The sequence below is a fragment of the Carassius carassius genome, chromosome 7 (assembly GCF_963082965.1).
Source record: "Carassius carassius chromosome 7, fCarCar2.1, whole genome shotgun sequence".
In the NCBI taxonomy this organism is placed as follows: Eukaryota; Metazoa; Chordata; class Actinopteri; order Cypriniformes; family Cyprinidae; genus Carassius; species Carassius carassius.
The window spans coordinates 27,114,193-27,139,022 of NC_081761.1; the positions used below are offsets into that span (position 1 = coordinate 27,114,193).

Sequence of the window (24,830 nt, forward strand, 5' to 3'; positions counted from 1 at the left end):
GTTAGTTCACCAAAAAATGAAATAAGCCTGTATTTTACTAAAGCTCAAGCCATAGGTGTATATGACTTTCTTCTTTCAAGGGAATTCAATCAGAGTTATATTAAAAATTCTCCTAGCTCTTGCAAGCTCTATCATCGTAGTGGGCAGGTGTTTCTTTTTAACAGTCCAAAAAATGTTAAATAAAGCACACACGTCCATAGTAAAAAGTGCCTCACACAGCTCCTGTAGTGAATCCATGCGTTTTTGTCAGAAAAATATCCATATTTCAAACATAATTAACACTTTTTAATCAGTTACTCTATATATGTCATATATGGAAGCAGTTCCAGTGGATGACGGAGGACATCGGTGTTGCGTGATTAGTGAGGAGAGTTAGTTTTTCAATTTAACTCCTATTTGATTTGCTTATTTTCACTTTTGAGTGAACTAACCCTTTACTTTTTCACTGATAAGTGGCTAACTTTAGCAGTTAATTTCTACTCATCACATCACAAAAATAGCCTATAGTAATCCACACGACTCCAGTCCATTCCATTTTAAGTCTTGTGAAGTGAAGTGAAAAGCAGGATGTTTGTGAGAAACAAACCCATTGCAAGATGTTTTTAATTTAGGACCTTTGCTTCTGAATCTGGAGAGAAATGTGCACATATCAAGCACCGTTTACAAAACAGTTCTAAACAGCTAAGTCAGTGAATTTTGATAGGACAGGGAATATGAACTTTTTTACTGGAGCGAGAGTTATAATTGAATATGGAATGTTATATTTTGGCACGAAACGTTTTTTTTTTTACTTTACAAACGCGTATCTTTTCGCTTCTCAAGACTTTAACTGATGTGCTGGAGTAGTGATGCTTTTACTCTCGCTATTGTGTATACAATCAAACTTCTTTATTTTCTCAGATATTTATTTTTTAAACGTCACAGTGTGCATAAAGTTCTCGGGAACATTAATTCTTGTACTTTTTTTGCAACTTCCTTGGGCTTAAAATAATTCATATCTCCCATCGACAATCTCTCCCACTGGCCAATTCCCAACTGCAATTTGTCAACCAAACGTCACATGTAATAAATTGGCTGCACGTGAGCCGGGAGCGCTCAGAGAAGAATAATTCAATGCGCATGAGCACGAGCTCAGAGTTGCTGGCTCTCACCTTACTGTCGAACGTTTTGTATTACGGTGCCTAATTTAAACAATACAAATATTAATTCCGTAGATGTGGACAACAGTTCAAGGTGATTATGCGACGATAATCAAATCAAATCAAAGATCTCTTCAGCACACTGGACAGCGCTCATTGACAATGACCGACACTTAACGGCCGTCATTTTTACCAAAGCAGTAGGCTATGGCAAGCAGCAAAGATGAGCCACCGACCCAAAGGGAGATCACAGACAAAAACTCGCAACAAATCAGCTGCTATTGACTTTGGATAGAGTCATGAACTTATTGGATATATTTCTAGAACTCCTCATCGTTGTAATTGCAGTGGTGTCACTCGTGGCGAACTTGCTGGTGTTACTATGTTTCACCTGCAGCGCACAGGTTCGTGCACAGGTGCCAGCGATCTTCATCATGAACCTCTCATTCTGCAACATCCTCATCGCTGTTCTCAACATGCCTTCCACCCTGCTTGGGGTCGTAAAACACCAAAAGCCTTTCGGCGACCACTTTTGTTATACAGTCAGCTTTATGGATACTTTTCTGACTACCAACACGATGCTGAGCATGGCAGCTCTCAGCATAGACCGCTGGATAGCCGTGGTTTTTCCTTTGACTTATCCCAGCAAAATGAGACTGAAGAATGCCGTGCTAATGGTCAGTTACGCCTGGCTTCACTCGCTCGCATTCTCGCTCACTGCTCTCCTGCTGTTCTGGGTCGATTACAATCCCGCGTACGCGTCTTGCACCGTGCACCTGAGAGATGATGCTGAGAGCCGCGGTCACTTCATGGTGTTCACCGCGGTTTTCCACGCGTGTACATTCGCCTTCTCGCTTGTTATCCTATGCTTTGCCTACCTGAAAGTACTACAAGTGGCGCGCTTTCATTGTAAGAGGATAGATGTCATAACAGTGCAGACACTTTTACTACTTGTCGACATTCATCCGAGGTAGGCTACATTTAAAACATAATTATGATTACAACATTGCAGTACGTATCATAAGCATATTTGTATTAGTGATGTGTTCTTTGAAACTTTTTAGTGTAAAACAACGGTGCTTACTGGAGCAGAAGAAAAGGAGACACAGGGCCACTAAGAAAATCAGCATTTTCATCGGGTCGTTCGTCCTGTGCTTCACCCCCTATGTCATAACACGGTATGGCATCATGGCAATACATTTTAGTAGAATGGAAGGAGAGCATAAATTAATGCAAACAATTATCTGTTTGATTCAGTATTCTCTTGTTGACAGTCGCATGATGCAAAAGAAATATTATGAAACAATCACACCAAGACCAGTGTAGTAAATGTAATAGCTTTACAGAGTGCAAGTTACAATTTGCAAATACCTTTAGCATGATGCAGTGAGAACAGTTATTATGATTTATGAAAACAGATATTATTTAAATAACAATAGTATATTTTTATATGCATAGGCCTAATAGTACAGGGAAGATAGTTGTCACATGTTACTAGAGGGAATATTTCTCTAAGTAATAATAATACATCATAATTTATAATATGTAATAATTTACACATACTCTCCATATGTAAACAGATATTACAGTACTCATTACTCATAGATATTACAATCTCAATAGTAAGTGCACTGTATAATAGTACAAAAGAGACTGGGGCTAGTTGTCACATTTTTTTACTTAAGTGAATATTTCTCAGAGTGGGTTTATTTTTGAAAACCAATATATATTTACATACATACCTTAAAGCACTGGATACAATATAGCTATTGAACATTGTTATTAAAAATACACTTTGTTGTAAGAAGGCCCTATTATATAATATGATTTTTAAATGAACCTCTGTATTAATCCGACTACTATAGGTGCTAGAAAACATACATTTATTGTAATTTGTTTACAACATGGTCATAAATGTTCAATTCCTCCAATACGGTGCCATATTAAATGTTGCTTTATTAATATAGATGTTTCTTTTGCCCTAGACTGACTGAACTGGCTCCTTCAGTAAAAATTGCCCGTTATTGGGGGATCATGAGCAAGTGCTTGGTGTACAGCAAAGCTGCATCTGACCCGTTCGTCTACTCCCTTTTGCGACAACAATATAAGATGGCCCTTTTTGGAATTTGCAACAAGATTTTGGGACGCAACTTATACACACTTTCTGGTCACTGCAGTCCCTCAGGAATGTAAAACGAATGCTACTCACAATGGGTTAAAAAGCTGATTGATGGAGGATAACTGTCACTAGAGCAGGCAAAAAAGGCTGACAACTGACACCCTCAAAAATATGTGCACAGGATTGGGCTGGTTAGTCAGTGGCTGAGTGCCACACCAAACTCCCTATAATTTCTAAAATAATGGCATACACTGTTTCATTGCTGTCTGTTAAAACCTTGGCAGCTCAAAATGTTTGCCAATCACTTGATTTCCTTTTATTGAGTTCAGACTAGGAATTTTTGCACACTCATCTGTTATACATGTATGACTCTTTATTCACAACATAGTACTGTAATGTGTATTATATTGTACATTCTGAAATAAAATAATGAGGAGAGTAAGAATTGTATAGCTATTTATTATTCTAAGAAGTGATGACCTGCACTTACTTTAAAGAGCTAATTCTACCTGATTAATCACATAACATTTAGTTGTGAATTAATGTATTTAGGTTGATTCAGTACTAAAGTGGACAATCTGTCCAGAACGCACTTTATTTATTTTTTCTATTTTTTTGAGGAGGCCACTTCCACTAACTCTACCTCTAAGCCTATCCAGCACAGAAAACTTTCTGCAATTTTAGATTTCCAAAAAATGTAACTCTATATGATTTTAAAGCTCTTTTTCTCATGGAGAACAAGAAAAAAAAGCATTCAGAGTTCCTCTGAAACACTCCACCTTCCCCAGCTCCACCTGTAATGCTATTTGTGCAGCAGCAGTATATCTTCACAGCACTGTATCGCCGTGTGCATTGGCATTAGCAAGTTCCTGTACTTGCTTGCAGCAGAAGTACCAATAATCTACAACTACAGCAATAACCAACAGCAGCAGCATAGCAGATCTATTCCCCCAAGTCCAAATACATTTTGTCATATCCATTACCATGCTAAAATCTTTACAGAGTTGTCATAATAGATACAGTCAGCTTGAATTAGCCATTCATATTGTTTAGGTTCGTTTTTACAAAGTATGTTTGGAATTGTATAAATATAAAGTCATAAAGAAATGTGCTGGTGTATAGTAAACACATTCCCAGACATACTATACGTAGTAATTGCCCTTTGACCACTGTGTTCTTTGACCTACGACATACAACAAACAAGAAAATCTGAAAAAGGACTTCTTTTTTTTACTTCTTGTCCTAGAATTTAAACTTAAAAGAGTCAAATTCTGTTTCATTTATCAGCCTTATAACAGAATAACAATTGGAATATTATTCAAATAACCTATACTGCTTTTTGCATATTGTGTTAAGTTCCTACATGTCTCATATAGGCTGCTACATAGATTTTGGTATGAAACCGTGAAGAGTGGTGCTTTATAGCTAGGTGGACACAGGCCTTAAAACCAACCAGGCAAGTAGAATCACCTCACACTGGGAGACTGGGAGTTCTTGAAGATGACAAAAACTTCACATGAAAAAACCTTCAGTGGTTTTGATCTAAGTATATGCCACAAAGGGGTAAATGTGAAGTCAGGCTTTCCTGAAGGACTGTAATTACAGCGCGTCCCAGACACAGCAGAAGAGCGGCCGCCTACCGCCGGGGAAGCTTTTTCTGTAATTTGATCATTTGGCAGCGCTGCTCGTGCAGGCTCTCCTTTAAGCGATGGGGGTAGCGGAACTTTTCGGAAGATGATCACAACTTTGTACGTCGCAGCGACTGCCACATCATTCAGTTCAGGGACAGCAAAAATGCACACGGTTCTAATACTTTTAAGCTCACTGGCGACATGCTGGAGCGTCCCAAGAAGATGTTCTCCGGAAGAAGCAGCTATGGGTAACGTATTCATTCAGTGTTGCACAAACTTTAGTAGGATACAGTTAACTAATGCTCAGAGGTTTACAATATAGCTTCACTACTTAGTCAAAGTATTGAACGCTCGTTGAAATAGGTTTCTCCTGATCTTAAATATATATATATATATATATATATATATATATATATATATATATATATATATATATATTTTTTTTTTTTTTTAATCTGTCTTATGTTTAAAAGCTTAAAAGTTGTATGCCTTAAATTCCGACGAATATAAATTATTGTTGTTGTTGCTATTATTATTACTACTACTACATGCTGCAACAATAGCCTATTATTAATATATGATTTTACTCATATATCAATATGTTATTTTACTCGAAAAATTTCCCAGCACTTTTAAATACTGTTTGGAAAGCATCCCAAGATGCACCTTATGAAGTTGGTTGAATGCCCAGAAATATAATCTAGGCAACGGGTCGTTGCTTTAGGCTACTAAAAACAAAAATATTTGTTTTAAATATTAATACTGGACAAAAAAAAGAAAAGAAATAAAAGAAAAGAAAAAGAAAACGCCGCGACATATGGAAATAGTTTAATAAAGAATAAGTGGGTGTGTACAAACCTTTGATTGGCAATATAAATGCTGAGGTCAGAAAAATGATTTGCTTGTTTACAAATGCATGCACGAAGTGTGTGATGATTTGAAATTGTCATGCAATATTCGAACAGAAAGATGGCTTTCTTTCCACTGTGTACTCTACTGCCATCTAGCCTTCAGACACCAGAATTGGAAACGGTTTCAAGTCATCCTCTGTGAATAATTTATTTATTTTTTTATTTAATTTTTAGGAAGATGCAGAACACCTGCAGAAAACAGGCGTAAGTTTTTATTTTCATTATCTTTTGTGCATACTGGGCCAGATTACAGACTAGGGTACCACATATGCAATTGTTATATCTTGTTGCTTGATTTTCTAAAATTTTGACTGCAAACACATCTAGTGTTTCACAGCTCTAGCCTGTAAGGTATGGGAGGAGAAAGGAACTCTGAATACCAAACATCACTGCAAGATGGGACTTGTCTACATCACTGTAGAAAGGGAAATACATGACATATTCTCAAAGACCTTAGGCTTAATTAATGAAAGATAGCATATACAAAGCTACAGAATATTATTTTTTTTAAAGGGTCAAATTAATGAATGTGTTATATTAAAGCAATAGTTCACTCAAGTATGAAAATTTACTACCGTCAGGCCAAGATGTAGATGAGTTAATTTAATGGAACAGATTTGAAGAAATGCATTATTACATCACTTGCTCATCACTGGATCCTCTGCAGTGAATGGGTGCCATCAGAATGAGAGTCCAAACATCTGATAAAAACATTACAGTAATGCTCAAGTAATCCACATTACTCCAGTCCACCAATCTTGTGAAGCAAAAAGCTGTGTTCGTAACAAACAAATACGTACTGTACATTATTAATTATAATTTTGAACTGTTACTACTGGACAAAATATGAGTTCATTATCCATAATAATGCTTCCTTCTCTTGTCCCCTGTGGTTCTCTCACATCAAAATCCACCATTATATTTGTTTAGAACCATTTTGGACCTTTTTTGATTGTAAACAGTGCTTGATATGTGCACATTTCTCTCCACATTCAAATTAAATGATTATTATTATAATTATTTACTGAAGAAAGTAATTTTATAGATAGAGGACTCGTATTTGAGCTGAAAGCAATGGTTTGATATTGAAAAAAATAAAGTCTTGATGCATTTGTTTCTTAAAAACACACGGCTTTTCGCTTCACAAGACCTTAATTGATTGATTGGAGTCATGTGAATTATGACGGCACCCATTGACTGCAGAGGATCCATTGGTGAGCAAGTAATGTAATGCTACATTTCTTAAAATTGGTTCTTATGAAACAACAAACTCAGCAACATCTTGGATGGAAAATGTTCAGTTTTTTTTTTTTTTTTTGGCAAACTATTGCTTCAAACAAGCAATACTCATTATGAGTGTCACATACTGTTACTGTAAGGAGGCACTGTATTTATTACTAAGCATTACAAACAGACTGAATAGGTGAAGCATTTGTGCATTTCTTTCTTGAAACTTTAATATATTTCATATATTTAATACATGAGGCCCTCCCTTCAAAATTTTGTTTTAAAACATTCTACTGCAGATGACATTCCACAAAATGTTCCAGTCCAGGAACAGGGAGCAGATAATAATAAACTATGACTTGTACAGTTTTCATATTAAATAAAAGTACTGCTAGACCACACTGTCTGTGACACATTCTTTCTAAATGCATTTCTTGCTCTCCCGTCCCTAGCACAGTGTATGGAGATGGTGCTTGGTTACTGTCAGGATGTGCCCTACAGCCACACCACATTCCCCAACATCGTGGGCCATCGATCACGGCAGGATTTAGAGATGGGTGCAGAGTACCTGCTCTTGAGCGTGATCCACGGCCTGCTGAATGGAGAGTGTTCTCCAGACATCCGTCTGTTGGGCTGCTCAGTGTTGGCTCCCCGTTGTCAAGATAACAAGTTAATGAAGCCGTGCCGCAGCTCTTGTGAAATGGTGAAAAAGAGCTGTATTCATGCCTTTGAGGCCATCCAAATGGCATGGCCTTACTTTCTGGACTGTGACCGATTCTTTGTTGGTGAAGAGGAGGGCTGTTATGACCCATTGTCAGAGTTAAGAGGTAAGAGTTGTGAAGAAAAATTAGAGTAAATATAAATGATTAACTAATAGGCTTAAATGCTTACATTATACTTAAAAAAGTATTATTTAATACTTAATTATTACATATTTATTTAATGAAATTAAAATCATCAAAATCACCTTAATGCAGATCATCCTAACAGTTGTGAAGATGTTAATTAGGTTGACTTTCATGATGTTTTATTATATTCAGGGATATGGATTAAAATGTCTTAAAACCTATAATGTTTTCACATATTTTTCTCCCCTCAGAAAAGCAGGAAGTGGCCTTTGCCAACATATCTGATAGTGGTTTTTTCACTATCATTCAGTTCACTTACCACACCAACTCTCAGATGTTCAGCATCCTGAAGAAGACGGCATCAAAATGCTCTGACATCTCACAAACATACAGCATTGGGCGCAGTGTGGAAGGAAAAGACTTACTGGCTATTGAATTCTCCAATAACCCTGGACAACATGACCTATGTGAGTAAGAGAAACATTATTGTTAAAAAGAGTTTGGGGTTAGTTCAGATTTTTTTTATGAAAAATAATACTTTTTTATAATGCTTACACAAAAATATTAAGCATCACAACCCTTTTCAACATTCATAATAATAGGAAATGCTTCTTGAGAAGCAAATCAGATTATTAGAATAATTTCTGAAGGATAACATGACACAGTATAGAAAATTCAGCTTTGCCACGACATGAATACATTATATTTTGGTATATATTAACATGAAAACAGACTGTAATGATATTCAGCAATATTAATGTTTACTTTTTTTGATCAGATATATACAATCTTGATAAAAAAAAACCTTTAAAAAAAGACTGACACTAAGCGTTTGAATGGTATATAACTGTGAGTGCACCTATTTGGCCTCCTTGGTCTGAATTTGTAATGTCATACTAGCATACTTGTTATTTCTGCCATAATTCAATTGTCTCTTCACTGCTTCTAGTGGAGCCAGAGATCAAATTAATTGGGAACATGCATGGAAACGAGGTTCTCGGCCGGCAGCTGCTGATTTACCTGGCTCAGTATCTGTGTTCTGAGTATCTGCTGGGCAATGAGCGAATTCAGACCATCATCAACACCACACGCATCCATATCCTACCCTCCATGAATCCTGACGGCTATGAGATTGCCGCTTCTGAGGTAGCCGATAGGAACGACCCCGAAAACATCAACCAGGAAGTAAATATTTTGTTGTCTGAGTCTGTCTGCCTGTCTGTTTGTCGGCTGACTGACCATACCAAGCTCCCTGCACCAGAGAGTGTCTTCCAGAACAGGTCAGACCTCGGAGGAAGTCCATGCCAGGCAAATGATATAAAAACCATAACAAAACAAGCATTAAAAGGTACAATTGGTCCTGTGATACAGCTATGAACTGAAAAAGACAACTGGTAGAGGGAGGCCTTTACTAACCACTCTAATAGACAATTGTCCGTATTTTCTTTGTCATATAACACAGCAGTAACATTATCTTGCAAAACTAATAGTAGATTCATCTAAATCCTCTAAAACGTATACTGATCACCACGGGTGATGTTGAAGAATTTAATGGGATGTGTGGGAAATCAATACATTTTAAGTTATCTTTTACATTTTTTATAATTTGTAACAAATGTTTGTTTATTTATAAAATATGTAAATAATTCCACCAATTAATTTTAGATTAGATGAGATGAAAATCAACTGATTCTTAAATAAGAGGATAAAACCGTGTTGGTCCATTCATTTACCACTAACAGACATAACTTTGCCTGGTTCTGATGTTTTCTGTCTTTTTTTATATTTATTTATTTTCATTTACAATCTGTAGTCTTTTAACACTTAGCCTTCTTTTTGACATTCTTTCTTAATGTCTGACATCATTTTGACTTTCTGATCCATCCAATGTGATAAACTTGATGTGTAGCAAATGTTTTACACGTGACTTAAAAAAAAGAGTAATTTGTATGTCCTCAAAATTGAAAGTTCTGTCATTATTTACTTACACTTTCTGCATTTTTCCCTTTGACTTCCATGGTGGTTTTGCCCATATGATGAAAGTCAATGGGAACTAAAACTGCTTGCTTTCCAACATTCTTTAAAAATATCTTCCTATGCATTGCTCTGAAGAGCAATACACGTTTGGAATGGCATGGGGTGAGTAAATGATGACAGAATTTTCATGCTTGGGTGAGCTATACCTTTAAACATTTAGTGACTCTTTTTGAAACCCTGTTAAAATTTGTCCATGGTTTTTGACTGATGAGATTTGTTACATTTAGGGTCATGAGTACAACGGGTGGACAAGCGGTCGGGCCAATGCACAGAACCTCGATCTGAACCGCAACTTCCCTGACCTCACCTCCATCTTCTACAATCGCCGTCGCTTCAGACATTTCCGTAGTCACCACATCCCAGTCCCTGAGTCCTACTGGTTAAATAAGGTACAAAGTAGGAATGCACAGCCATTCCTATCAAACATACTGCTGTACAACAAAAAATACACCTGATTCATGTTCTGTGTGAATATCTGAACTACCTTTGAAAATTTGGAAAACCCATGTTACTCTGGAATGAAAAATCAAATTGGATATGATTTAGAAGAAAGCATAGAGAAACTTGGGCTGAAATTTTAGGCAACCTTTCAAACCTTTTGTACATTAATTACATAAAATTAAGTTCATTTATTTTGTTCATAACTCACACACGTTTTTCCAGGTAGTTGCACCAGAGACCTATGCTGTAATGAAGTGGATAAGATCCTATCCTTTTGTTATATCTGCCAGTCTTCATGGTGGAGAACTGGTCATCTCATACCCTTTTGACTTCTCTAGACACCCTCAAGAAGAAAGGATGTACTCCCCCACACCAGATGAGCAAGTGAGTAAACGAATGTTCCTCCACCTTCACTTAATTATATTGCACTTACTTCCTTTTGTGAGTCATGTGGTGTGTGTAGATTTTTAGGCAGTTGGCTAGGACATATGCAGATGCCCATGCCACTATGTCCAACAATGACACAGACAGATGTGGAGCCTCATTTGCCAATAAAGGAGGGATAACCAATGGAGCACAGTGGTATAGCTTTGCTGGAGGTAAACACTTTTGTTAAAGAAAGAAGACCATGTTGATCATGGTGCATTTGAGGCATATATATAGCCTAAATTAAAAATTGAGCAAGCCATTTATGTCATGTATATTTTCCATTTGGCCATCCAGTTTGAGACACATTCCTAAAATCCCCATTGCTATTATGGCTTCTTTTGTTGTTGTGCTGTCCATACATGTGACTCACATCTTTTCCCCATATATGTTGTATCAGGTATGTCAGACTTTAACTACCTGCACAGTAACTGTTATGAGATCACTGTGGAGTTGGGCTGTGATAAATTCCCCTCTGAAGAGGAGCTCTATCCTGAGTGGCTCAGGAATAAGGAGGCACTGCTCAGCTTTATGGAGTTTGTGAGTTCATGTTTCTATTGGGAGCTAAGCATAAATTGCAACAGGCTGGACTTTTATGTTTGTTATTTATTTCTTCTAATTTATTTTTACTGAGCTACACAGAACTCTGACTCTTTCAAGCATAATTAAAGCCCAAATGAAGAACAGAAGTGAATGCTTTGCATGTGTTCTGTGCTATTTAATTATTTAACTTTAGACGAGACATTATAGGCAGAAACATTGTTTTTTGATGCACTGTTCAATTTTGTGATTTTGGGCTTTTCAAAATATGTTGATTCAGACTAGTGGGGGACAAAAAAAATTAAAATACACTTTTAGTGTTTGTAATACAGTCTAAATACAATCTTAAAATGTTTTCCCCCTCGCATTTAGCGAGGAATCTCTATTTAAGTAGCAGTTCCAGTTTATTTCATATCTATATTCTGAAGTTTTTTTTTTTAAGTGGCATTTGTTGATGTATTATTCACTTGATTTTATCCAACATTTTAATGCTAAAAACATGCTGACAATTTATTTTTCCCCTGGGTGCTGACAGTATTTTCTGATTTATGGAGTGATACAAAGGGATATCCAAAATCTTTAAAAACCTTGACTCTAATATGTCAAAAAAGCAACAATAATTTGAAACCTAGCTTTGATCCAATATTTTTATTTTTGCATATTAGTGCATATTTATTTAATTAGATAAACATATAATTTTGGAAAACTTGTAATATAAATGTTTGCATTCCTTATGTAATCAGTTAACTAGGGAGGTATGATGAAATCTATTAGTTACATTTTTACTGTATTTTCACAGGGTGACTTGTCTTGGTTAAATGTTATTATGCTTGAAATTTACCTTATATTTCCATATTTATACTGTATTAAATTCCTCAACTATTTTCAAGCATTTTTAATAGTTACCTTCATCACTCTGAGTTGTAAAATTGCATGCAGGTCCACAGAGGTATAAAGGGCATTGTGAAGGATGAACATGGAAATGGCATAAAAGGAGCTACGATATCTGTTAGAGGGATGCGACATGACATCACTACCGGTAACTATTAATAAGAGGGTCATATCACACTTTTACAAACCTGGAGACCTGAAATGAGTAATGCAGATGTAAATGAGTGTTGCTGCAGCCTCTGTCTCTCTCTATAGCTGTGGATGGTGATTACTGGAGACTGTTGAACCCAGGTGTCCACATTGTGACTGCTGCTGCCTCCGGCTACTCTAAAGTATCTAAGCGCATTCATCTGCCAAGGACCGTACAGGTGGGCCGGGTGGACTTTGTGCTGAAGAAGGTCCCACGAGAACCCTCTCTTGACTACTTTAACATCCCTGAGCTGGACAACTATGATCGTTTTGACCCATTTAATCAGTTTGAGCAGTCCAGCCCGAGGGTGCAGGGAGAGAATGGGGAGGAGAGGACTGAGAAGCCCTGGTGGTGGGCTTATTTCAGCCAGTTAGGCGTTTCTGCACCTACCTGGCTCCTGCGGAACTACTAGGGACCCTCCGGAGATCATTGGAGAGCAACCTGATACCTAACTGTTTGCACCCATGACTTACTTGATGATGGTCATTGTGTTGATAACATTATCTCCTTATGACATGCAAAATGTGCAGCTAACCACTGGGTATGGTAAAGGCTTTACTGCTATTGCATTTTATAGACTACCATCAAACATTTGGAATAAGTACTTTTTTTGAAAGAAGTCTCTTATGTTCACCAAGGCTGCATTTATTTGATCAAAAATATGAAAAACTGGAATCTGAGGGTGCAAAAATTCAAAATATTGAGAAAATTGCCTTTTCGTTTTAATATATTTACTGTAGGAAATTTATTAAATATCTTCATGGAACATGATCTTTACTTTATATCCTAATTATTTTTGGCATAAAAGAAAAAATCAATAATTTTGACTCATACAATTACTGTATGTATTGTTGGCTATTACTACAAATATACCTGTGTTACTTATGACTGGTTTTGTGGTCCAGGGTCACATATTATACAGCAACAAACTGTTTTTAACACTGAATAAGTGTTTCTTGAGCATCAAATCAACATATTAGAATGATTTCTGAAAGATCATGTGGCACTAAAGATTGGGGTAATGATGCTGAGAATTTAGCTTTGCCTTCACAATAATAAATTACATTTTAAAATATATTACAGTTATATATAGATATATTTTACATTAACGGTTATTTTAATAATAGTAATATTTCATAATATTACTATTATTATAATTTTATATAAATTGCTTTGGTGTGAGACTTATTTAAAAAAAAGAAAGTAAAAAAAAGAAAGAAAGACTTATTCCAAACTTTGTGTGTTTTAGGCTGATATAACAGTATCAGAATTCACCATACAGGTAAGAGAAAAATATATAGTTTGAATAGTAGATATAGTAGAAGTTTGGCAGCTAGACATGGGATGGATACCATTGCATAATAAATAGTAAATGATAGCATTGCTATTGTTTTACAGTCTGTTATCTGTTATCAGGGCACATTTGTATATGCATTAATCTTTTTCTAGCACATCAGGGAAGATCAGTGCCTTCAAGGCTGTCATCAATTTGGTAAATGTACTGTTCTAATTAAACCATAATAACAAGGTATGTCAACCCCCTTTTTTGCTGATATATAGTCCTTGAAACATGGGCTGGACAACAGGTGTGCAAGATAAATAAAAGAACAATTTCAGATTTTTTAAAAACATTCCATTTAGTGTACATTAGGACTCAAATTCCTAATTGCAGCAAGAAGATAATAAAAAAAATGAAAGGGATAGTTCACCTAAAAATGAAAAATCACATTGTGATGGTGGTATTTATATTTTAAACACAGAATAAATATATTCTTTCAAATTATGCAAATGATGGAGTAGCCATTACATACACTGCTGTTGTTCGATCCATACAATCTATAAAATAAGTGTTATTCAAAGTGTCTGTTGTAGTATTCAGTGTTTTTTTTTTTCATTTACATATGTAGTATTACACAGATCTAGGCCTAAATGCTTTGTTTATGCAGTTAGAATGCTTTCTTTCTCGAACCAGTAGATGGCAACAAAGTCTGTATAATGTTGATTTTCAGCTCTATCTAACTTTAATGTCCAGGAGAAGTGAAGGCTGCTGCAGAGTACATATTTGGTTTGAGCTGAATGTATTTTGCTTGCCGTAAAGTGCTTTCCTTAATCGCTGGAAATGTCCCAAGTTTAAATGTAGAAATGTAGGTTTTTAAACTGGAAGTTAATTAATAAGAATTTTTATATGGCTGATGCTGACACAGATATCTAAACAACATGGGTATCAATTAACAGCAGATATACCAGACTAAATACTGTTAACCCATATGCCAATGCAGTATATGCACATACATTAATTTTCCATAGAAAAAATATGATTTTAGATGAAGTAAAAACATCAGAAATAGAAATTGGAACAATTTCATATGTTAATATATGTATCTAGCATATGCAAATAAGTACTGTTTGTTTTTGTATTTGGAATGTTTTTTTTGGACACAGATGTCATGTACTGTACATGCATATCCATATGCATATATATACATAGGTGTAAATTATATAAGCCTTGATACAGTGTGAAGTACAACTGATGTCGTAACACTGCAGCTGCAGCAGTATTCTTTACAGCTGAGCAGGTGTCTGTCCCAGTGGCTTTGTAAAGAAAGTCTCTAATGGCCTGTAATATGACTGCATCACTACACAAGCTCAAAAACACATACTGATGGAATTTTATATTCAGCAAACATTATAACTTGCAGCTGTAAGTGCCCTGGATGCATATCACACTACCCGTCCTTATTGCAGTAAACAATTTTGACACATTAGCCTGAAGAATAATCTGAGAGGGGTCAAAGTATTACAGCAAAGGCGCCTCTGTAAGTGCCTTTTCACACTGCTTTGTCAAGTTCTGCAGTCTACAGCCACTGCACCTCTTTCCTGCAGCCAGTTCATCTTCAGTGGTTTTTAGTTACACTTAGTAGTCTGACAGCACACCCTCAGGAATAATTACATGGCCTATGTACTTCACCCCTGAATTAGACTTTGTCATCAGAACAAAATAGACATTTGAACATGTGGCACCCCTGTACTGCCATCACAAAAAAACAATCTGGTGGTAAGATTTTCTGCATTTTTTGTAACATTCGGCCTTACAAGATGCTTCTCCATATGCTTGTCAAGATTTGGTACATATACTTTCATATCTATTTGTTGCTTTGGCAGGTCTTGCTTACTTTTTACTAATTCTTACAGCAAGTTTTTAAAGACAAATGTTAAACATATTTTCATGGTTAATACTTTTCCATCGCAACTTTCCCTTGCATAAACCTTGGTCTAGTATATATATATATATATATATATATATATATATATACACCTATATTTATAAATATATATATATATATATATATATATATATATATATATATATATATATATATATATATATATATATATATATATAAACTAGACCACGGTTTATGCACGGGAAAGTTGCAATGGAAAAGTATATATATACATAATGAATATTCAGAGTACACACACATATATTCTATAAACAAAAACTTTTATTTTGGATGCAATTAAACACTATTATATATATATATATATATATATATATATTCTATTATATGTGTGCATATGCACACACACGTGTATGTGTGTGTGTGTGCGTATGTATGTATATATACACACACATAGACATATATAAATATATATATATATATATATATATATATATATATATACACACATACACACATGTAAATATATATAATCTTAAAAATTTAATTTTTGGATGATGTGCTAAATCTTAATCATTTTGCTCAAATTATTACTTTGCTTTCAATATTGAAACAAAATTTCCTTTATATACTGTAACAAGGAAGGCTATCTAATTGTGAATGAAATAAAACATAACATAATTTCTTCATTATAATATTGAATAATAATAATTGACCACTCTGCAAGCACTATATAGCTTAGTTTTACATCCCACTGTTCATCTTTATGATTGAGTGACTTCTTAAATAAAACCTTTTTGTAAGAGCTGAGACTGCAAATGATTCATCCAGAAAACTAATGAACTAAATGTTTGCACATTTATCCTCAAGCTAAATGGGTCATTCCCATTTACTGGCAGTTTGTCACATGCTCATCTCAGAGACGTTTTCTAACAGAATAAAACACATTTTTGCTCGACAGTACATAAACAATGCAGCTTCAGTTGGAAAATGCCAGTGTGGAATCCGTGGTTTAGGCCTATGCATGCATGTAAAAGAGCTCTCTTGCTCTCCTGCTTTCTTCCTTCTCTCTTTCCCAGCGGTGAGGTGTGCTCAATCTGGCAGAGATAATTTGTTTGCTTTGCAATTATTTTCCATCAGTGGAGACAAATTGATTTGTACAGCATAAAGCGACAGTGAGAGCATAGTGGACTATAAGCAGCTCAGACAGATCAGCGCTAACTTGCGTATGCTAAAGTCTGACAGACAATGGCACTGTTCCTGTCATTCACTCTCTGTTGAGCTCAGTCGTTGAGAAAACAACTTTGGTGCTCTAAAATCAGCCAATTGTAATAAGAACTGTTGTTTGCTGTATGAAAGTTACTGAGCTCTGTACACATGATTGTATTACTACATGACAGAAAATCAGAATAAGACAATAACCAGACCAATGCATAACTGAGTTACAGTAGCCTAGCTTTTCATTTATCAGCTTATGCAACTGAATTTTTTTTTTTTTTTTTAAGAATTAGCAATTTAAATACACCATGCATTTCTAAACAGTAGGTTTAGCAAGACTGGTAAAAATAATGTTCTTACCTTTTTTAGTTTCTCTGAGTAAAATCTAATTTTCTTCATTTTTGGTATTTTAATTGTATTTATTTATTTTTATGAGGGGAATAGGTTACTGTCTTACAATACAGTTAGCATAGCCCAAAAAGTTATTTAAAAGGCTGCTAAAAATACAAACCTTATATTAAGTGAAGAGAAAAGAAAATAGGCTCTAAATAATTTTTTTTAGATTTTTATGTATGAGCTCGTGAGGTTTACAGTTAACATTTTCCAAGGGTTAAGCACCTCTTTTCACTACTAATTTGTTGAAAGAGTGAGTGAGAGAGAGAAGAAGCTCTTTTTTTTCATGGAAATTGTCAAAATATTTTAATTGCAGTTAGACATACATTAACACACCAAACCATCTGATAATCTAATAATAGCAAACTTTGGTAACACTTTTATAGGGACCAGTTCTCACTATTAAATAGATGCTTATTAGCATACCTCTTATTAACACATTGGCTGTTTATTAATACTTATAAAGCACATATTCTGCATGACGGTATCATGTCCAATACCTAAACTTCACAACTACCTTATAACTATTAATAAGCAGCAGATTAGGAGTTTATTAAGGCAAAAGTTGTAGTTAATGGTTTGTTAATAGCGAAAATTGAACCTTAAAATAAAGTGTGACCCAAACGTTAGTACAACTTTTGTTAGGTTTGTTGAAATGTAATATATTGTTTATTGATTACACAGTAGACTTAGATTACTTATGTGCTATTGAAAAAGCTGTGCATGATGGTTATACAGAGAGCTCAAAATCTCTCTCTCTCTCCCTCTCTCTCTCTCTCTCTCTCTCTCCTTCTCTCTCTCACACACACACACACTTGCTCCCCCATGTGGGCCAGAGTTCAGGGGTCACCAATTACTTGGGGAGGCTGAGAAAGTTGCAGAGGCCATCCCACGACTGCCATGTTGAATTAATGTCTGTTTGCTTACAGGTAGAAACTCAGGACTCACAGCTCAGTGAATATATTGAATTATAGGCCAGTCATGCAATAGTATGTATTTGAAATCACATGTACAGTACAAAAAGTCATTAACAAGTTATATTAGATGAACATAAAACATATTTTAGACATCGAGAATATTAACACATAAACATAGCATGTTTTATTCATATCATAAGACAGAAATAAGCAATATTGCACAATCAAACTGGGTTTGATTCAGATTTAGAAATGAAATATGACCATATGTTTTTAATTTTTAATTTGTTTTTAAATATGTGAGTTTGGGATATTTATATAAATAAGCAATTATGTGTCAATTGTTTTCTTTTTCATTATAATCCCCCTGAGCAAGGACATTATTCTCTGTACAAGCAAATGTTGAAAAGTCTGGATCTGAGCCTGAATTCCTCACATCACAGTAGCTTTCCTAACTCCAGTCACTCAGACGCGGTTTGTTCAACGTCCGAAAACTCTCTACCCACCCTGTGTAAAAGGAGAAAAAGAAAGAAAAGTGGCCATTGTTCAGGGCAGAGTTTGCAGAAGGCGAGCCCTTTGCACTTTGTGAATGATTTAAGTCTCAATGGGTCTGATTCATTGTGTTCAGCCAAACCAGCATAATCTGCAAAAACAGCACTTGATTTTGTAATAAAGGTCTAGTGTCATCTTCAATTGAGTCCTGCTGCTCAATGGCAGTAATTACAGGGGCCTTCTCTGTCTCTCTCTGGGTCCCCTCTCTCCCTCTCTCAGCGTCAGTGAAGGTCCAGCTGAGCTCTGATGCAGAGCTAATGCTAATACACGCTGTTCAGCAGAAGCAAGACAGAGAAACTTGCGCACAAATACAAATTCACGCTGAGAGACAAGTGTTCTAATTATGCCTGTTAATTGATGGATGGAAAGACATGCCGATAGTCACAATTACTCAAGGCTGTGAGGAATAAACTTTAGGTAAGAAGAGAGGTCACGTAACTTTCAAAACTGTTCAAAACAGTATCAAAAACTAGATATACAAAGACACAATCATTTTACTTATAGTCTGAAAAATAGGCTTTTTAAAACACTTTTTGAGCATGAGAAACTAAATTTATGAGACAGTAGTTGTCAGATTTCGTTGGTGAATTAAAATATGAAATTAAATCGTACGCTTGGTAAGAGAGAGCTTTGGAGAATTTAATGTTTTCCCATTGAAAGAGACAGAAACTGTACTTGCATGACTGAATATAGCGGCCTGAGAGGCATTTCAAAGATGGCCGCCAAGTGAAATGACTTGCCTTAAAGGGACTTTAACTTCTGTCCCTCACAGTCTCGTCTTAATTCCTGTCAAAAATGAAAGACCCTGTGTGGTAGAAATCTAGTTTTTAATGTTGTTTACAGGTTTGTCTGGTGTTTTTAATATGCTTAAAGACAAACCATGTGCAAATTCATCAGTCAACACCATTGCTGAGCATTTCTTGGTGAACTGCAATGTAAAAAGGCAGTCTCAAAAACGCAGTTTAAAACACCCCGTTTCCTGTCTTCACAAACATGTAACTTATCCCATCAACTTGTGGGGCAGGGCTTCATAATATTATTATCTTATTTTTGTTGCACTTAGCAATTTAGCAATTAAGTTAGAAATCACCACTCAAAAAGGTGGCTTTTTTTCAGTGCTGACTTCTGAATGCTTTCGAATCCAAACAAATTCAACAAACAAATTAATTAATTATGATGAAGCTTTGTAAGATTGTAATGAATTTTGCACACTTTCCAGACTATAATTTGAATCAATACACTCAGAGAGTCACTCTCCAATAATTTATCCAATATTGCCACTTGCCATTGTGTTGCGTTTACTAATTCAGTTAACCCTCTGTTGTTGTTCAGTCATTTTAGACCAAAAACCAAAAAAGATTAACAATAGCAAAAAATCGCTACTTCATTGAAATGGTACGAAACACGATCAAAAGTGACCACCATAGCAAATGTCTGGGAAATATGCAAAAATATAAAATACAGACTATTTTTGTGTGTGTGTGTGTGTGTGTGTGTGTGTGTGCAATCGACAAATCCACAATGCAGAAAAAAGTGCACAGCAATGAAGGGGTGACAAAACTTAAGCAATTATGCCTGAAAACACTGCTCAGTAACTAAGGAATACACAGCACTGTTTATACATGGCTAAACAGGCATCTAATGGCTACACCATGGTAATACAGATGATTTTCTTTATTTTGTTCTGCAAGGTGGAACAAATCAGTCTCAATTCAGTGGATTTTAAATATACGTTTGCTCTATTTTTAACTTAATTACTGCATTAATTGAAACAAGAAATTTTTAAATTCTTTTTTTTTATATAATTTATTTTTTACATTTTATACAGAAAATATTTTCATAATTTACAAAACGGTCACAGTGCATCTATTGACATCTCACAAATGACCCTTTCGAGAAACTTAATGGGACACAGAAAAAAAGCATTAAGTAGGATTGTTTCTTACCTGACAGTGGACTCATAAGTTTGGGATTTAAACGTTATTTTAAGCTTGAATTTCATTAAAATTGTGTGCAAAACAATGAATCCCACATCATGTTCTGGCCCTATTATACAGTACATGCAAACAGTATAATAATATAACATGAATATGTGTGTCTTCTTTGAAATTGATAACAGTTTCTCTTTTGATAATTGATGGTAATAGCACTCTGCTTTCATTCAGGCAAAGTTCTTCATAAAGTAGAGGCAGTTGACCAAGTAATAAGTGTGGCTTGCAGCCCTCTCAGTTAGTGAAAATAATCACTACACAATTGGACACCAAAAATCAGGTCTGTCCCCAAAAAACAGTGGTGTCTGTTTACCCTAATTTACATAAATATAGTAAAATAATTAAAGTGTTAAATTCAAAGCTCGCTTTTAATATGTACACTATTATAATAAAAAAAAAAATCTGTCAAAATGATGTTATAAAGCTTAAATATGGAAACACATACAAGCACCTGTGGATGAAAACGGTCCATTGCGCAGATGTGTGTCTAACATAACCACAAATAGAAATATAACAACATGGTTCTGACCACACACACTGGTCTTGTATTGTTCAAACCTCCTGAGGCTTAACTGAGACAGGTTTAGTTATGCCGAGGCTTTGTTATGTTACAGTGTCCAACACAAAAGAGAGCAAGAGGTGCGTGTGATGGTTTCGGGTGGTGTATACTGTATGTGTGTATATGTGTGTATGTGTATGCAAGTCAGTTTAGTCAAAAACACACTGGTGGTTACACATCCTCAAATCACAATGGCCATCAACAGTGCTTAGTGAAATTTCTCTGATTTCTCAAAAATGTGGGTATTGTTTTATTTGATTTTGGCTGTAGAGGCATGACGTTCACAGGTCATCCAACACAAAGCATGTGTAGTTAAAGCTCTGACCCCTAAAATAATCTGACAGTTTAAGGCTTTTCATAGTCGTAGTTTCAACCAGCAGTGTTTGCTTACATTTTCCCTTCTTTTCCCCTCTGTTTGTTATGATTTCTTTCTGTAGTCCCCTATATGTAGTTGGTTTAAGGAGAAAAAAAGATGTTCCTGGAATTTCTCCTTTTCTTTTGTTATGGGATTATTTAACTGAGGCTCGGATTATATTTTCCCAAGTATGTTAAGTTCAACCAGACACAGAATTATTCTGGTGTAAGCTGTCTTAAAGATCCATTGGCTGACTGATTGCACTTCTTGTATTTTTATCTCATTCGTTTCCAATAAGTAATGCATGATGTTATTACTATTTTAAATGGTGTACACTGTTCTGTTGTAAAATGTAGTATATTACATTAGTTATCACATGACCTACCAAGTGCCTTATCACTGGATGTCCTAAAAACAAAGATGGGCACATTGTGAAATAGTAAACCGGTTGTATACTATAAATTCTATTGGATTTAGTGTGTCATCTGGGTGATCATATAATGCTCAGCAGGTCCTGAATATCGGGCGAATGTGATACAGCCACACTTTGACCAATAATTTGTTGGCTGCACAATCTTATGAAATCCTTATGTAAATCAACCTGGTTTACAAGATATAAAGAAAATTCAGTTCATGGTTGGTATTTTCATTAGCTTTAATTTGCGATATTATTAAGGAAAATGAGTGCTCGGTGTTCTTGTATAATCTTTTGTTCTCCACCGCAAAGTGCATTTGTCAAGTTAACTCAGATGAACAGTTTGTAAGGAAATGCAGTGACTCATTCTAGGTGCATTAACTCCTCTGAATAGCTTAATGGTTTAGATGCCCGAAGGCCACTGAAACCCAGTGAAACAAACGTAAAACCTAACTCAAGCTGCTGAGACAACAACAGCATGTAAAAACTGAGTTGGAGAGGCCACTAAATAAATGTAAAAAATAAATAAAAATACACCCATGCCACAAAAAAAGAAAAAAAAAACTTCCATTATTTAAAGCATTAAGATGAGGGTAAATATTAGCAGCTGAAATGCCTAAATATATGATTTATTGTTCCTAAAACTAATTATTATATAGATTTTTTATTTATTATTTTGTTATATACTAGTCATGCTTCAACTGGTTCTATGTGCTCTCATCTTTGCTCCAAAACAGATGTAGGGATTTCATGGAGAGCTGGATGGCAATGAGAAGTGTGGTTTGAATGACTGTGAGTGTAAATGTCACATGACCTCAGTCTACAGATGAAACATGGCTAGTTTCCAAAAGGCCATTGCAGGAGCAGGACTCCATCCTCTGTGGCACTTCTCTGTCACTGGCCTTATAAAGCGTCAGGATTGGTGTGAAGCCTCTATTTATTTCTCTCTTTCTTCCTATCTTCCCTTCTCCATTGCATTCACTCCATTCTCATATAACTGCACCATTCGCTTAAAACAGATCCGATGTTTCTTTCTTTCTTTTTCTGAGTATGTGTGTGTGTATTTGTGTATCTCAGGCATATGCCTGGACAAGTGAAGTAAATGCAATTCAATTAGATACTGCCCTCAGGCCTGTAGTGTTCCTGGGTCTCTCCGTTGCACATATTTATCTTACATAACTCACAGGAACTAGTCCATCCATTACTGCACACTCACTTTTTAAGTGCTTCGGCCCAGAGAATAAGAAATAAAGATGGTTGAAGGCAGCATGCTTGTAAAATAGCTGCCTGAAAGTATTGTTATGTTGGGGGGGTTTATATTTTCCTGTCAGCAAGGATTGTGATTCTGGATTTAGTTGTCATCGTATGTCTAATGTTCAAACTAGCCCATCAAAAGAACTATTGATTGAGAGGCTTACCGGTTATTTAGTGATTAAATTGAATTATAATTTATTTTTCAACAAATAAGATGGTTTTAGGATATTAAAGTGAAGTGACAGATTGCTGTTTCTTCATGAGCTCATTGTCTATGCATCAGTGAACGATAGAGCGAATCAGTTATCCGATTGTTTCTATCAGGTGTTGCACAATGGTTTCCATTCAGGACAGACTAGAGAAGACTCTCAGCTACGTCTTTAGCAGGATTCTGTTACCTTAAATATATAATGCCTCCATGTTAGTAATGAGGGTGAGCTTTAAACAAGGAATGAGTCCACTTTAACTGAACCAACCCTCAATCTTTCACTCTGCTATGATTCGTATCATGTATGCAGCTTATTTGCTCTTTCTCTGGTCTGCAAAAATTGTGATAATATTGAAAACAGGCCATTTTCTTGCCATATATTTCTCTATACTCTAGCCTCATCAATTCGAGACATTGCTTTTCTCTTTTTTTCATCAACAATTGTGTTATTAATATTAATGCTCTTCTTCCTCTAGTTTTTATTCTTTATATTTACACTGTATAGAAAAGTCGAAAGATGGATGATGAAGAAAGTTAGATAAAAAGTCTCTGTGAGTGGCCAAACCTCATGAATATTTAATGAGGCAAGTGCTGGGAGAGTTTATGGTTTGTTGTCTGCTGGTAAACAACTTGCTTTAGTTTCGCACTGTGCACCTTTGACGTCACAATTCATTGTGTGAATTAACCATGTTCCAGAATAGCGTTTCATAACTGAATGGAAATCAGTGTGATGGTGTATAAAAAAGTCACATGACATGGTATGAATGTGTAACCATTTGTTGCTTTGTGTTATCTATTTTTTTCAAGCTTCTCATTCTCTCCCTCTTGCTCTGTCTGTTATATAGATGATTTAACTGATAAATCAAGCTGCATTAAACTGAGCGGTGCACAGGCAGCAGGGCTTTGTTCCCTCTCTTGCCGTTTTCTGTCTGTGTGCATCACGTTGAGTTCCAGAATCAGTTCTGCCATGCATGTAGCAAGTCCCTCTCTGAGCTCCAAGACACTCAGCTGTCACACATCTGTCTGCCTGATTGCTCTGCTCTCAGGGTGAAAAGTATTTCCTCAAGCTGCTCTTTTGGATGTTAGCCTCTGTTTTGTAAACACATGTTATAGATCTTATTGTGAACAATTCGTCCATGCATGTTTCGTTCTTTTTTTCATTCTAATGTGACCTTTTAATGCTTAATCCAGATAACATAACCGGATCTGCAGGTGAAAACGTACTGTTGACATATGCCAGACTTCTATACAAATTTATGTATATATGTATATATATATATGTGTATAAATATATATATGTATATATATGTGTGTTTGTATATATATATATATATATATATATTATTCTTTATTTGACAAAGTATTACCCCAGAATAAGCTCCAGAG

The 24,830-nt window shown here is 35.5% G+C and overlaps 2 protein-coding genes across 3 annotated transcripts; both read left to right on the forward strand.

The window, feature by feature from the left end:
• Window positions 1-1,096: 1,096 nt before the first annotated feature.
• LOC132143121 (G-protein coupled receptor 26-like) lies at window positions 1,097-3,710 on the forward strand. The gene is made up of 3 exons (XM_059553267.1): window positions 1,097-2,109; window positions 2,204-2,317; window positions 3,125-3,710. The coding sequence occupies exons 1-3, from the start codon at window positions 1,439-1,441 to the stop codon at window positions 3,330-3,332; spliced, it is 993 nt and encodes a 330-aa protein (XP_059409250.1). The 5' UTR covers window positions 1,097-1,438; the 3' UTR covers window positions 3,333-3,710.
• A 1,211-nt stretch (window positions 3,711-4,921) lies between these two features.
• LOC132143816 (carboxypeptidase Z-like) lies at window positions 4,922-13,087 on the forward strand. 2 transcript variants are annotated; one of them, XM_059554371.1, is made up of 11 exons: window positions 4,922-5,137; window positions 5,975-6,004; window positions 7,480-7,854; window positions 8,127-8,342; window positions 8,825-9,021; window positions 10,140-10,301; window positions 10,576-10,737; window positions 10,817-10,952; window positions 11,180-11,319; window positions 12,259-12,358; window positions 12,466-13,087. In XM_059554371.1, exons 1-11 carry the CDS (start codon window positions 4,993-4,995, stop codon window positions 12,810-12,812), a joined length of 2,010 nt encoding a protein of 669 aa, XP_059410354.1. In that variant the 5' UTR covers window positions 4,922-4,992; the 3' UTR covers window positions 12,813-13,087. The 2 variants fall into 2 exon arrangements, with proteins under 2 accessions (XP_059410354.1, XP_059410353.1); XM_059554370.1 differs by having other exon boundaries at window positions 4,925-5,137; window positions 8,825-9,060.
• The last annotated feature ends 11,743 nt before the right edge of the window (window positions 13,088-24,830 follow it).